Source organism: Zeus faber (genome assembly GCF_960531495.2).
Source record: "Zeus faber genome assembly, chromosome: 2".
Taxonomy (NCBI): Eukaryota; Metazoa; Chordata; class Actinopteri; order Zeiformes; family Zeidae; genus Zeus; species Zeus faber.
Window position 1 is genome coordinate 34811187 of NC_137189.1, and position 12528 is coordinate 34823714.

At 41.3% G+C, this 12528-nt stretch overlaps 1 protein-coding gene across 1 annotated transcript in view; it reads left to right on the forward strand.

The window, feature by feature from the left end:
- Positions 1-12528, forward strand: part of LOC307247776 (voltage-gated inwardly rectifying potassium channel KCNH7-like) — a gene marked incomplete at both ends in the record, with an annotated part of 112709 nt that overhangs the window by 78338 nt on the left and 21843 nt on the right. The window contains 4 exons of the mRNA XM_080023898.1: positions 451-682; positions 1534-1701; positions 3740-3939; positions 11951-12203. Of these exons, the coding sequence (XP_079880024.1) occupies positions 451-682; positions 1534-1701; positions 3740-3939; positions 11951-12203 (853 nt within the window). The remainder of the gene's footprint in view (positions 1-450; positions 683-1533; positions 1702-3739; positions 3940-11950; positions 12204-12528) is intronic.

A 12528-nucleotide genomic window follows, 5' to 3' on the forward strand; every position in this document is an offset into this window, starting at 1 on the left:
AATAAACATAATAAGGAAAGAATTGCTGATAGGCCTACACAATAAAAATTAATAAACATAACAACAAACCTCTGTATATTTTGTTTATATACAGTATGTCCAGAAATAAAAATGAAATGCCATTTAGAAACCTGTAATCCAAGTTTCTGTTAAAAATGTTACATTTTTTTTTTGAGAAACCAGACAATGGGAAATATTCTTATATGTTATTATATGTTCTATTTATTATAAACCAATGTTTGCGAGGAAAGAACATCCAAATCACTTTTTGCACTTACCCCAGAAGGAGGTCCGATTTTCCAGATTTCTGACCTGGAGCTCCAACTTCAATGGTCGTTAAGTTGCACTTTTCCGAGAGGGGGGTCGGGTTTCCTCGAATTCCGTCTTCAGCAGAACCCCCCCGGCGGTCGTACTCGATCTCTGACCGTCTGGCCTTGTCCGTCCCCTTAGACCACCACCCTAATCGGCCTCCTGAAGACGGCACGCCTCCTGCGCCTGGTCCGCGTGGCCCGAAAGCTGGACCGCTACTCGGAGTACGGTGCGGCCGTCCTCATGCTGCTCATGTGCATCTTCGCTCTGATCGCCCACTGGCTGGCCTGCATCTGGTACGCCATCGGCAACGTGGAGAAGCCCTACCTGGAGCACAAGATCGGCTGGCTGGACAACCTGGGCGTCTCCATCGGTGAGGACATGAGAACCAAAGGTCTTTGGACCTAAAAGAACTTTGGATCGTTTGGCCTCGAAATAATTTTTTGGTCTTTTGACCTAAAATAACTTTTGGTCAAAGCCAGTTCTGTTAGAAGTTTCAGGTCCAGGTCTTGTTTGCATTGTTTGCGTACAGTACACACTGTATGCAATATACTGCACTGTTTTTGCCCATACTCAGCACTCTCATTTGACATTATGATTTTCCAGATTATAGCTCACATTTTTAGATTTTCAATTCATTGTGCTTGTGTGATTTAAAATTTTGTTAAAAAGTCAAATTATTTGTTGATTTTGCAGTATTTATGGAATATGTTTTGAATTATTTAGGAAAAATTGAAGAAAATTTTTCCTTTAGATAATCTCCTGGTCCCACTAACAACTGTGATGCCCTATTTTGTAATGGTTAATTCCATTTGAAAAGGCTGAAGCATTATTGCTATCACAGATATGAAATAAAAACATCATCCGGAAAATGGTCAAACAAATGTTTGTCACTAGTAAACGGGCTAAAACTCATAAAGACGGTCTTGTAGCAACCAAATTTCACGTTTGAAAAAAAACATCAACGAAAAAAGTATGATTAAAAAAAGAAGGAAGAAAAATAAAGAAATTTGCTAAAATGTGGTTCTGTAAACCATGTATGGGAGTAGTATCAGTATATGGAATGAAATTAGGCTGAAACTCAACTGGACCTTGGATCTTTAATGATCCACTGTTTCTAGAAGCAAATTTCATCAGTTTCATCATTGTTTTTTATCTTATCTTATCTTATCCTATCTTAATTACTTAATATTTAACCCGTCCTTGTTGTGACTCTCATTTTAGGAAAGAAGTACAACTACAGCGACCCTGGCTCTGGTCCGTCCATCAAAGACAAGTACGTCACTGCCCTCTACTTCACCTTCAGCAGCCTGACCAGTGTGGGCTTCGGGAACGTCTCCCCCAACACCAACTCAGAGAAGATCTTCTCCATCTGCGTCATGCTCATTGGATGTGAGTGAGGAACAGCAATTAAAACATAATGACAAGGTCAGATAACAAAATATACTTTTCTGGGGGAAAAGGTTGTTGGAAAAAGTGGAAGATTTTGATTTGTGGATTTTTCCAACCTCATGCGCAATAGATATCTGCCCAAAGACAATAGGGCTGGACCCTAATAATAATAATAATAATAATAACAATAATAATAATAATAATAATAATAATAGTAATAATAATAATAATAGTAATAATAATAATAGTAATAAGGTGTTTTAATACTCTGCGTCCTGGCATTGTGTAAAGGTTCTATTATAGTTGGTGCAAGTGAGCCGTGCGGCTCATGGGGCACCTACTACCAGAGAGCACGAGCATATATAAATGCCCGTTGCCATGTAGATGCCTTGGCGATGTGCACAAACCACCAGGTGAAATGAAAATAACTGCCGTAAACAAAGAGATCATGAAGGAAGGATCTGAACTAGAAAAGAGCAGTAAAATTAAAAAAGAAATATATATATATATATATATATATATATATATATATACATATACACTGTGTAAGAGGAAAAGAGGAAGGCCAAAGAGAAGGTTTATGGATGTGGTGAGGGAGGACATGCAGGCGGTTGGTGTAAGGAAGGAAGATGCACAGAACAGAAGGTAATGGAGGCAGATGATCCGCTGTGGTGACCCCTAATGGAAGCAGCCCAAAGAAGAAGAAGAAGATATATGTACAGTATGTATGTATATATGTGTATGTATATACAGTTGTACCTCGACTTACGACTGTAATTCGTTCTCTAAGAAGCAATTTTTCCCATATAAATTATGAAATCTTGAAGGGTAAAAATAAACAAAATACACCGCACAAACACAGTAAATATGAAAAAAATATGGATAAGCCACGAACTACGTGCAGACTGACTGCTGACTGGCCGCCAACGCACCAACTGCAAATTTCCATATCGGATCTTGGAGCAGTCGGTCGCAAGTCGATACAGATTTTTCGCTACTATAGCTACTTGTATCTTGAATTAGTCGTAAGTAGATGCAGTCGTAAGTCGAGGTACCACTGTATATAGAAAGATAGATAGATAGATAGATAGATAGATAGATAGATAGATAGATAGATAGATAGATAGATAGATAGATACTATAGATAGATAGACATGAACATTACAAAGAAGTCCTGATGTATTAATATGGCCCAAATATTTAGACAGAGAGGGCGCTATCTCCCTCCATGAATTCAACGGCATTTGGTAATCTTTTTGGTTCGAGGTTGTCACGAAAGAATTGCCGGGCGGTGCCATAGCAAGCGCCGCAATGACGTCCTTTATGCCGTGTGCACCAAACCACACTACGGCTGCGCCGACTATAAAACAGGCTTTACTGTGCCCGCCTCCCACCCTAGCAGCAGGGAACAGGGCAGTGGGAGGTGTGAATTTATTCCGGGTTTCCTGCCAACATTTCAGATCTTAAACCACTAGTGATACTGAGGAGAGCTGTGACAATGTTTTTCTTCTTGTTCCAGAAACACTTTTCGTCACAGTACATTTGATGTTGAATGTGTTTCATATTTAGGAGGAAAACAAGGCATTTAAAGGATAGGTTTGCTATTGTTCAACGCAAGTCTTAATAAAATGTTGGTTCCCGTCATTTATAACTATTCACGGCAACAACCTCACTGAGGCTTTACTATTGAGAAACTTACCACTCTGCTGCAGCTTCCACTGTGCTTCAGTGCAGTCCAATCCTTGACACAAAAATGATGAAAAACAGTTTAACGGTCTATCTCCACAATTCAGCACTACTTTGTTCGATCTGTTTGCATGTTTTCAGCAATGGTTTTCTAACGTGTATAATGTGTTTAGAAACAAATGACTAAACACAATAAAATGAATAAAGATTGAGCGATCTTCTTCAGCCATCTTGACAAAGGCTTCCTAACTGTTTCAGTCAGAACAAAGCCATGCACCCTTGTTAGTTCAATGCAAGTCAAAGCAAAAGCCCGATATGATGGTAATGTTTATGTGTGCAACTTCTCCCACAGCCCTCATGTACGCTAGCATTTTCGGCAACGTGTCGGCCATCATCCAGCGGCTGTACTCGGGCACGGCCAGATACCACCTCCAGATGCTGCGGGTCAAGGAGTTCATCCGCTTTCACCAGATCCCCAACCCCCTGCGGCAGCGGTTGGAGGAGTACTTCCAGCACGCCTGGACCTACACCAACGGCATCGACATGAACATGGTAGGAGAGCGGGACAACCACGCCTGGACTGGCTGGGTTGGTTGAAGAGGGTTGTCCTTGATTCCACGATTCCTTTATTTTTCCAGATCACATAAGATCTAACGAGGGCTGATGGACCCCAAAGTGTTGGTGTTTTTGGTGCCGTCGTTGCTCTCCTCATCTGCCTGCTTTGTGGTTCTGAAACCCCTTGTTTTTGCAGATTTGTGATTAAATATCTTTGTCCCTCCCTCCGTGGCCATGTGTCGACCGACATAGTATAATATCCTATCGATTATACTGTGCGATGTTATTGCCGTAGACACTATATTCGACCAAACAAATGAAAGCCGGAGTTACTGCTTTATGAGACACCCACAAACGCCAATAAGCACGGTTGCAGTGACGCCGGCTTTCCTCGCCGCGATGCTGTTCATGGTTCTTATATGGGTTTGTCTCTTCCATGTCTGCCTCATGTCAAATGGAATGATCCCCGCCATTCTGGTAAGAGCAGGAGGTACATGTGTTGACAGAATTTCATGTTGATCTATGCAGTGCTTGAAGTGGAAAAAAATAAGTCCCGGTACTCCCCTTAGGCACATGTTGGCGTGGTTATAAATCTGATTTATAATATGGAAATATATAAAAGTAAAAGAAAGTAAGGGTCCTTTGTGTGTGTGTGTAGAACAGTTAATGCTGCGTTCCAATGAATTCGGAACTCTGAAAAATCCAACCTCGTACTGGGAAAGGTATAAAGGAATAGCCATTTATGCTGGAATTTCAGAGCCGATCACTAGTTGTTATGTTATGTTTTAGTTGTTACGAAGGACAGATTCCCGAGTTCCCATGGATCGCAGCATTCCTGCTGCCTCTCGACCCGGTGCAAACTAGGAGTTTGTAATCCCCCTGAAGCAGACAGCGGGGGCAGCAGCAGCCTTTACCAACGATAGAACACAACTGGTGGAATATGAGTGTAATCAGCTGTTTCCACCAAAAAGGTGTGAAATAGAAAGTGCAAACAAAGAAGCCCATGATCTAAAGTAATCCCCCGTCCATGTCCATACACCGCGTTCCAAATTATTATGCAAATTGGATTTAAGTGTAAGTGTACACATTTAATTTTTTGTTTTTCAATTAAACTCATTGCTGGTATTGTGTCTCAGGGGTCTTTGGATCACTGAAATCAATCTCAGACACCTGTGATAATTAGTTTGCCAGGTGAGCCCAATTAAAGTAAAACTACTTAAGAAGGACGTTCCACATTATTAAGCAGGCCACAGGTTTCAAGCAATATGGGAAAGATAAAGGATCTCTCTGCTGCCGAAAAGCCTCAAATAGTGCAATGCCTTGGACACGGTATGAAAACATTAGATATTTCACGAAAACTTAAGCGTGATCATCGTACTGTGAAGAGATTTGTGGCTGATTCAGAGCACAGACTGGTTGGTTCAGATAAAGGAATAATGGGAAGGTTTCTGCCAGACAAATTCATGGGAATAAGAGAGTAGCTGCTAAAATGCTGTTACAAAGCAGCAAACACGTATTTGAAGCTGCTGGTGCCTCTGGAGTCCCACAAACCTCAAGGTGCAGGATCCTCCAGAGGCTTGCAGTTGTGCATAAACCTACTATTCGACCACCCCTAACTAATGCTCACAAGCAGAAACGGTTGCAGTGGGCCCAGAAATACATGAAGACTCATTTTCAAACAGTCTTGTTTACTGATGAGTGCTGTGCAACTCTGGATGGTCCAGATGGATGGAGTAGTGGATGGTTGGTGGATGGCCACCATGTCCCAACAAGGCTGCCACGTCAGCAAGGAAGTGGCAGAGTCATGTTTTGGGCTGGAATCATGGGGAGAGAGCTGGTAGGCCCCTTTAGGGTCCTTGAAGGTGTGAAAATGACCTCGGCAAAGTATAAAGAGTTTCTGACTGACCGCTTTCTTCCATGGTACAAAAAGAAGAACCGTGCCTTCCGTAGCAAAATCATCTTCATGCCTGACAATGCACCATCTCATGCAGCAAAGAATACCTCTGTGTCACTGGCTGCTATGGGCATAAAAGGAGAGAAACTCCTGGTGTGGCCCCCATCCTCCCCTGACCTCAACCCTATTGAGAACCTTTGGAGCATCCTCATGCAAAAGACCTATGAGGGTGGGACGCAGTTCACATTAAAACAGCAGCTCTGGGAGGCTATTCTGACATCCTGCAAAGAAATTCAAGCAGAAACTCTCCAAAAACTCACAAGTTCAATGGAGGCAAGAATTGTGAAGGTGATATCAAAGAACTGGTCCTATGTTAACATGTTACTTGGCCTGTTAAGATGTTTTTGATTGAAATAGCTTTTGATTTCAGTCAATAGGACCTCCTAATGCTGCAAATTCAACAAATGACCATTTTCAGTTCTTTACAACCTATAAAATGTTTTGAAACTCTGTTGTGCATAATAATTTGGAACAGTGCATTTTGAGTTTTTTATTAAAAAAAAAACTACTGTTATCATTGGGAGGTTTGTTCAATAACATTCAAATTATACCCTAACGGTTGATGACTTGAAAATTATACTGACTGTCATTTGCATCGACTATTAAGGAAGATCAGAGAAAAATATAATTTGCATAATAATTTGGAACGCGGTGTATATGGTCAATGACGTCATGGCAACCCCAACCTGGAGCTTGCAGCCTGTCCATTATGGTAAAAACATAAAATAGTGGGCTCTGTCTCAATAAAATATGACATATTTTACAATATGTCCGCTTGATTTGTCCACTTGAGAGGGCAGAACAGAATAGCGACAGCTTGTGAGAAGTGCTAGTGTGCAAGAAAAAGTCACGGTACACCAAACATTAAAACGTAGGAGTGCTGGTACTGAATACCGGTGAGTACAGGCCCACTTCAAGCACTGGATCTATGGAATGTAGTTGGCTCTCCGTCCAGCCATGTCTGAGTCCAGTAGTGGAATGCTGTGAGCCTTAGCCTTAAATCATAACACTGTATTCATGTATATATTCATATAATAACAGACAAGTAGCACAACCATGTGTTTAAAGGAAAACTCTGGTATTTTAATTACTGAAGCCTTTTTTTTTAGATCTTTCCGATTTTTCCATTGGGAGTCACCTGAGTGATTGGAGACAGTCAGGGTTAACGTTTGCAACCCTGCTCTCCTGCAACACATTTGCCCCATTTGGCTACTCTCAGCTAAGTTATTAACTCAATACTCCATCGATTTAAAAGATTCAGAATCTGCCAATCACGGTGATAAGGTTTTGGGTAAAAATAATACCTTTAGAGTTTACCTTTAGATGTACTTACACATCCCTTTCATCCTCGTCTGCAAGAGTGCATGTTGTTGGAGCAACCGGGTATTACGCCTTTTCATGCTCATAGTCACGAAAATGTATCTACTATTGAACCATGTCCCAGAGTCGATTTTTTGACTTTTCTTATGCTACAAATAACACAATTTAAACCAATTAATTTGAATGGGAAGATTTTATAGGAGGGGGGTACATACATGAAACTAACCTCATGAAAGTATGTCACCACAGGGAGGGGGGCATGGATGTATTAACATTTGAAGTGCATTGGGTTTAAATTTTGTTCTGACTATCACAAAATAAAAGCAGAATGCTGGTTTTGCTTTTTTTCTATTCAATGGTCGATTCAAATCAAGGTTGGGCAAGAATGAATAATAAGAATAGCTTTATCTACAGTTTATAGCATGTTTAAAAACACAGCTTACAAAGTGCCTTGACAAATTGGCAGAGTGCTCAGATGATGAATTTAAAACTCAAGGGAATATTAATAAACAGGAATTCAATTCATTCATTAAATTGAAAAAACAGATAAAGAGACAATAAAAAAAAAAAATAATAATAAAAAATGAAAAATAAAAAAAGTTTAGAAAGGGGGCAAAAGTTCATTCTTAGATACAATTTAACTGGACATAAATATCAGCATTCGCATGCCTGTGTACCCATCAGCCAGTAAAGTAAACATTTCCATGGTAACGGCGAGCTCCACCAATCAGAGACGTCGCTGTAACACTTAGGATTATGAGTAGTGTAGTACTCTCCAGGAATGCTCCCCACTGCCATGCCAGGGTTGGATTTTTTTTGCTTTGTCATAGAACAAAACCAAACACATTTTTGGAAAGGTCTCCCTTGTAGGTTAACATAATAATAGGTTTAACACATTTCAATGGACCCTAAACTGAGATCTTGACTTTTGAAGCCCTATATCTCAGTAATTGAAGAGCGACCAAAATAAGGTCAACTGTTTTGGACAGATCACATGTACTATTAAAGAGGTGGTAGTGTCAATAGGGGGCGCCATGTAAAAGGCCCTGACATATAATTCAGGCTTTTGGAAATTACATATGTAATTTCTGACAACGCAGGTAAATTCCCTGACTAAATTAACCTCAGAAACACAAGCATGTTGTTTTTCACCCATAACTTTGTTTCCTTTTTAGGTTTATAATAATACAACTACATACATCCTAAGCCATGATGCAGTTGCATCAAGATGCATAATAAAATGGCGTAGAATTGTAGTTTTTGTCGTTTTTATGGTTTAGGGTACCAATTGGGTTTCAAACATTTATAAATAATTGCGTAAATGTCTTCTTCACGTGATAAAAACATGTTGCGCTGCCTCAAAGGACACGAAGAAGAAGAGCAGACGTCACTTCCATATGTTTTAAAGCAACAACAACAAGGAAACGCCAAAAGCCACAAATTTGACTTCTCCGTGAAAACGTAATCTCTGTGTTGTTATGTATTATGAGAAGAGGGCAGCAGACGCTCTCGCAGAAATCACTGAATATCACTGCTCCCAGGAAACAGCAATCCCAGAATTCAAAGGGCTAGGAGGACCACGCAAACCTAATTTTTGGAATCGTTGTGCCCTGTTGATAGGTTTTCATGTGCCCGATTAGAAATGTGCCACTTTCTTAAAACTATCATTGTTATAAAACAATAAATGCAGAAAATGGAAAAGTTTAGAAGTTACTGAGTAATAGAGGGGGCATTATAGTATAGTGAGCATGAATTTAGAATGATTATGGATTATGCATTTTCCAATATTTTTACAAATGAATGATTCAAATATTATTTCATAAAAACACATTCAACATTATCTCATCGAAGGAGTACCGCACTATCCAGATGTAACCGTTTAAAGCACTGATTGCGCTTCTAAATATATGTTTTGTTTTGCAAAAGTCTGGAAGTGCTTCTGAACCTTTAATGCCTGATTTCTCAGTACTTCTGTTTTCAAAACCAAAATCAGATTCTACGCTATCAAATTATGTAAAAAAAAAGAAAAATGTGGTATTTCAAAATGTGACCTTAAAGTTTTGGGTCATAAATATTCCACAATGTATGTAATAATTTGTTCTTGCTCCTGTATGATAAGTCTGTATGATATCAACCTTGTTTTAAGAAAAACATGTTTTATTCGCAATGTCATGGAAAGTACGACACTACCCATAATCCTAAGTGAAACACCCATATCTCTGATTGGTGGAGCTCGCTGTTAAACCCACAGGCGATGGGTACACAGGCGCCCAAACGCTGATATTTATATCCAGTTAAATTGTATTTATGAATGAAATTCAGTGTATGACCCTATATCCCTATTCTCTCCCTATATCCCTATTCTCTCCTTGGATTTAATAGACCATTCAATAGAGAAAAAGCAGCACCAGTAGAAGAAAATCTCCCCATTCAAATTAATTGGTTTGAATGTTGTTTTGTGTAGCAGGACAAAAAGTCGGACAATTGTGCTCCAGGACACGATTCAGTAGATTCATTTTGTGACTATGAGCATGAAAACGCATGAGACCGGGTTGGTAGGAGGGCATGATCTCTGCATTTCCCAAGAAATGCTACCTGTTGCAACGTCCCACATTTAACCACACACAATCATTACTGTTATTACCCTTAAAAAGTTAATGGATTTTCAGTGTCTCCCCAGTGCATGCTGACCAGCCAAACAAACCTTCTATAACCTGGCTAGGCTTGCTACGCCCTTACACCCAGGGAATGCTCCCCCTTGGTCACAGGTGTTCTACCTCTGTGGGTAGACTCGTATGTGGCCTTTTTGCATGAAATCTTTGTATATTCAAAACACAAGCCCCGATTATTCGTATTCATCTGGTACCAGAGACGGAGTCAGAGTGAATCACACTTTGGAAGTGGGCACTGCCTTGCTCGGCTCTGCCAAGACTCCCATCCCGACGTGGGAGGCTTGGCTCCACTGTGGCACCTGCACTTGCCAAATGTTGTTCCATCTTTCCTTTCTAAATCTTCTGATTGTTGTTTTTTTGTTTTGTTTTGTGTGTTTTAGCAAGTGATAATGTAAAGAAAACACGACGTTTATTTACCCCCCTTTGTATCCTGGAATCCTCAGAATGTCTGCCCCCCTTGTGCATTATGGTGTCAAAGTCCCCCCCCCCAAAAAAAAAAGTGGTCTTCTCATACGCTGTGCCAACAGCATTATACACCAATCAGCCTCAACATTTAAACTAGCACTAATAACCACTAATATTGTGTAGGTCCCACTCGTGCCCCATGGACTCCACAAGACCTCTGAAGGTGTACTGTGGTATCTGGCACCAAGACCAGTCCTGTAAGTTGCAAGGTGGGGCCCCCATGGATCAGGCTTGATGTTCCAGCACATTCCACAGATGCTTTATCCGATTCGACCCTAACCCTGGCCATCCACATAATGTAGAAGAAAATGTGATTAATCAGACCAGTCCACCTTCTACCATTGCTCCATGGTCCAGTTCTGACGGTCACGTGCCCTTAGTAGGCACTTGCGACGGTGGACAGGGCTCAGCATGGGCACTCTGAGCGGTCTGTGGCTACGCAGCCACATAGGCAGCAAGCTGCGATGCACTGCCTGTTCTGACACCTTTCTATGATAGAAGCATTAACTTTTTCAGCAATAGGTGCTACAGCAGCTCTTCTGTGGGATCGGAGCAGACGGGCTAGACTTGACTCCCCACGTGCATCAATGAGACCATGGGCGCTCATGACCCTGTCGCCGGTTCACCGGTTGTCCTTTCTTGGACCACTTTTGGTAGGTACTAACCACTGCATACCAGGAACACCCCACAAGACCTGCCATTTTGGAGATGCTCTGACCCAGTCGTCTAGCCTTCACTTCTTGGCCCTTGTCAAATCCATTCAGATCTTTACACTTGCCCATTATTCCTGTTTCCAACACATCAACTTCAAGAACTGACTGTTCACTTGCTGCCTAATATATCCCACTCCTTGACAGGTGCCATTGGAACGAGATGAGCAATGTTATTCACTTCACCTGCTTTAATGTTGTGGCTGATCGGTGTATCTTTGTTTTGACCGCTGTGTACAAATGTGTCAGATAACATTCGTTTCTGAAGCTCATTGGCACAGTCCTCTGACGATGTGGAAGTTCTGATTTTGATCGTTAATATGTTGAATAAATCCCTCTCCCTGTATTACTCTTCATTGAACTTTCAATGAACAGCCAGGCTAACTCTGTTTTGAGGTAAGTCCTTTTGGATGACTAAGGCACAATTAATATTCATCAAAATACATTTAATTGTTTTTTTGGAACCTCTCAAGCTCAATATGCTTGAGTAATGATTGATACTATTACTAATTATATGGTTCAGAAAGCATAATCAAATCAACCCTGACCCTAAGAAAAGCTAAAAAATGACCTATAGTGGTTTTTCTCTCAGTTCTCTCGAAGTTCATGTTGTCGTTGCCCTCAAAAAATGTCAGATCCATGTATGTACTGTCTCATCTCTCCTCTGAAACAAAAGGCCTCTTAACTGTAGGTTTCGAGAAGAAGGAGAATCACAGATGGCAATTGTCTCAAATTTATCTGGAAAAAAACAGTCAATCTGACCAGCTACATCACCCCAAAACAACACCACCGCCACCACCGACAGCACGTTTAGTTTCTAGCCAAGAGCAATGCGAGTACCGTCTGACTGCTATGCCGTCCTGCATGGACTCATGTTCCACGCCCAGGTCCTGAAGGGTTTCCCAGAATGCCTGCAGGCCGACATCTGCCTCCACCTCAACAAGAGCCTCCTGCAGGACTGCAAGGCTTTCCACGGGGCCACCAAGGGCTGCCTGCGGGCGCTGGCCATGCGCTTCAAGACCACCCACGCGCCGCCTGGCGACACCTTGGTCCACTGCGGGGACGTCCTCACCGCCCTCTACTTCCTGTCCCGCGGCTCCATCGAAATCCTGAAGGACGACGTGGTGGTGGCCATATTGGGTGAGTTCATGGTGCAAGCTCAGTTATTGAGTAATTGGGTCTTCATCCATTACATTGATGGGGTTTTTCATCAAGGGACAACCATTACGCCCTGGTGTTGAAGCCAGTGTGTAAGTCCTTTAAGCTGCAGTTCAGCTAATGGCCACGAGATGAGGCAATGAGAAAACCTCGGACTGAATGGAAGTCAATGGAAAAACTAGAAACTTCTCAGAGTGAAATGAGAAGATGGGAAATGAGAAATGCAGAGACAAATTGTTTCTACAAGATGTTAGTGTCTCACTATCTAAGTTAACTTCTTCTAATATGTGTGTGTAGGTTTGAACTG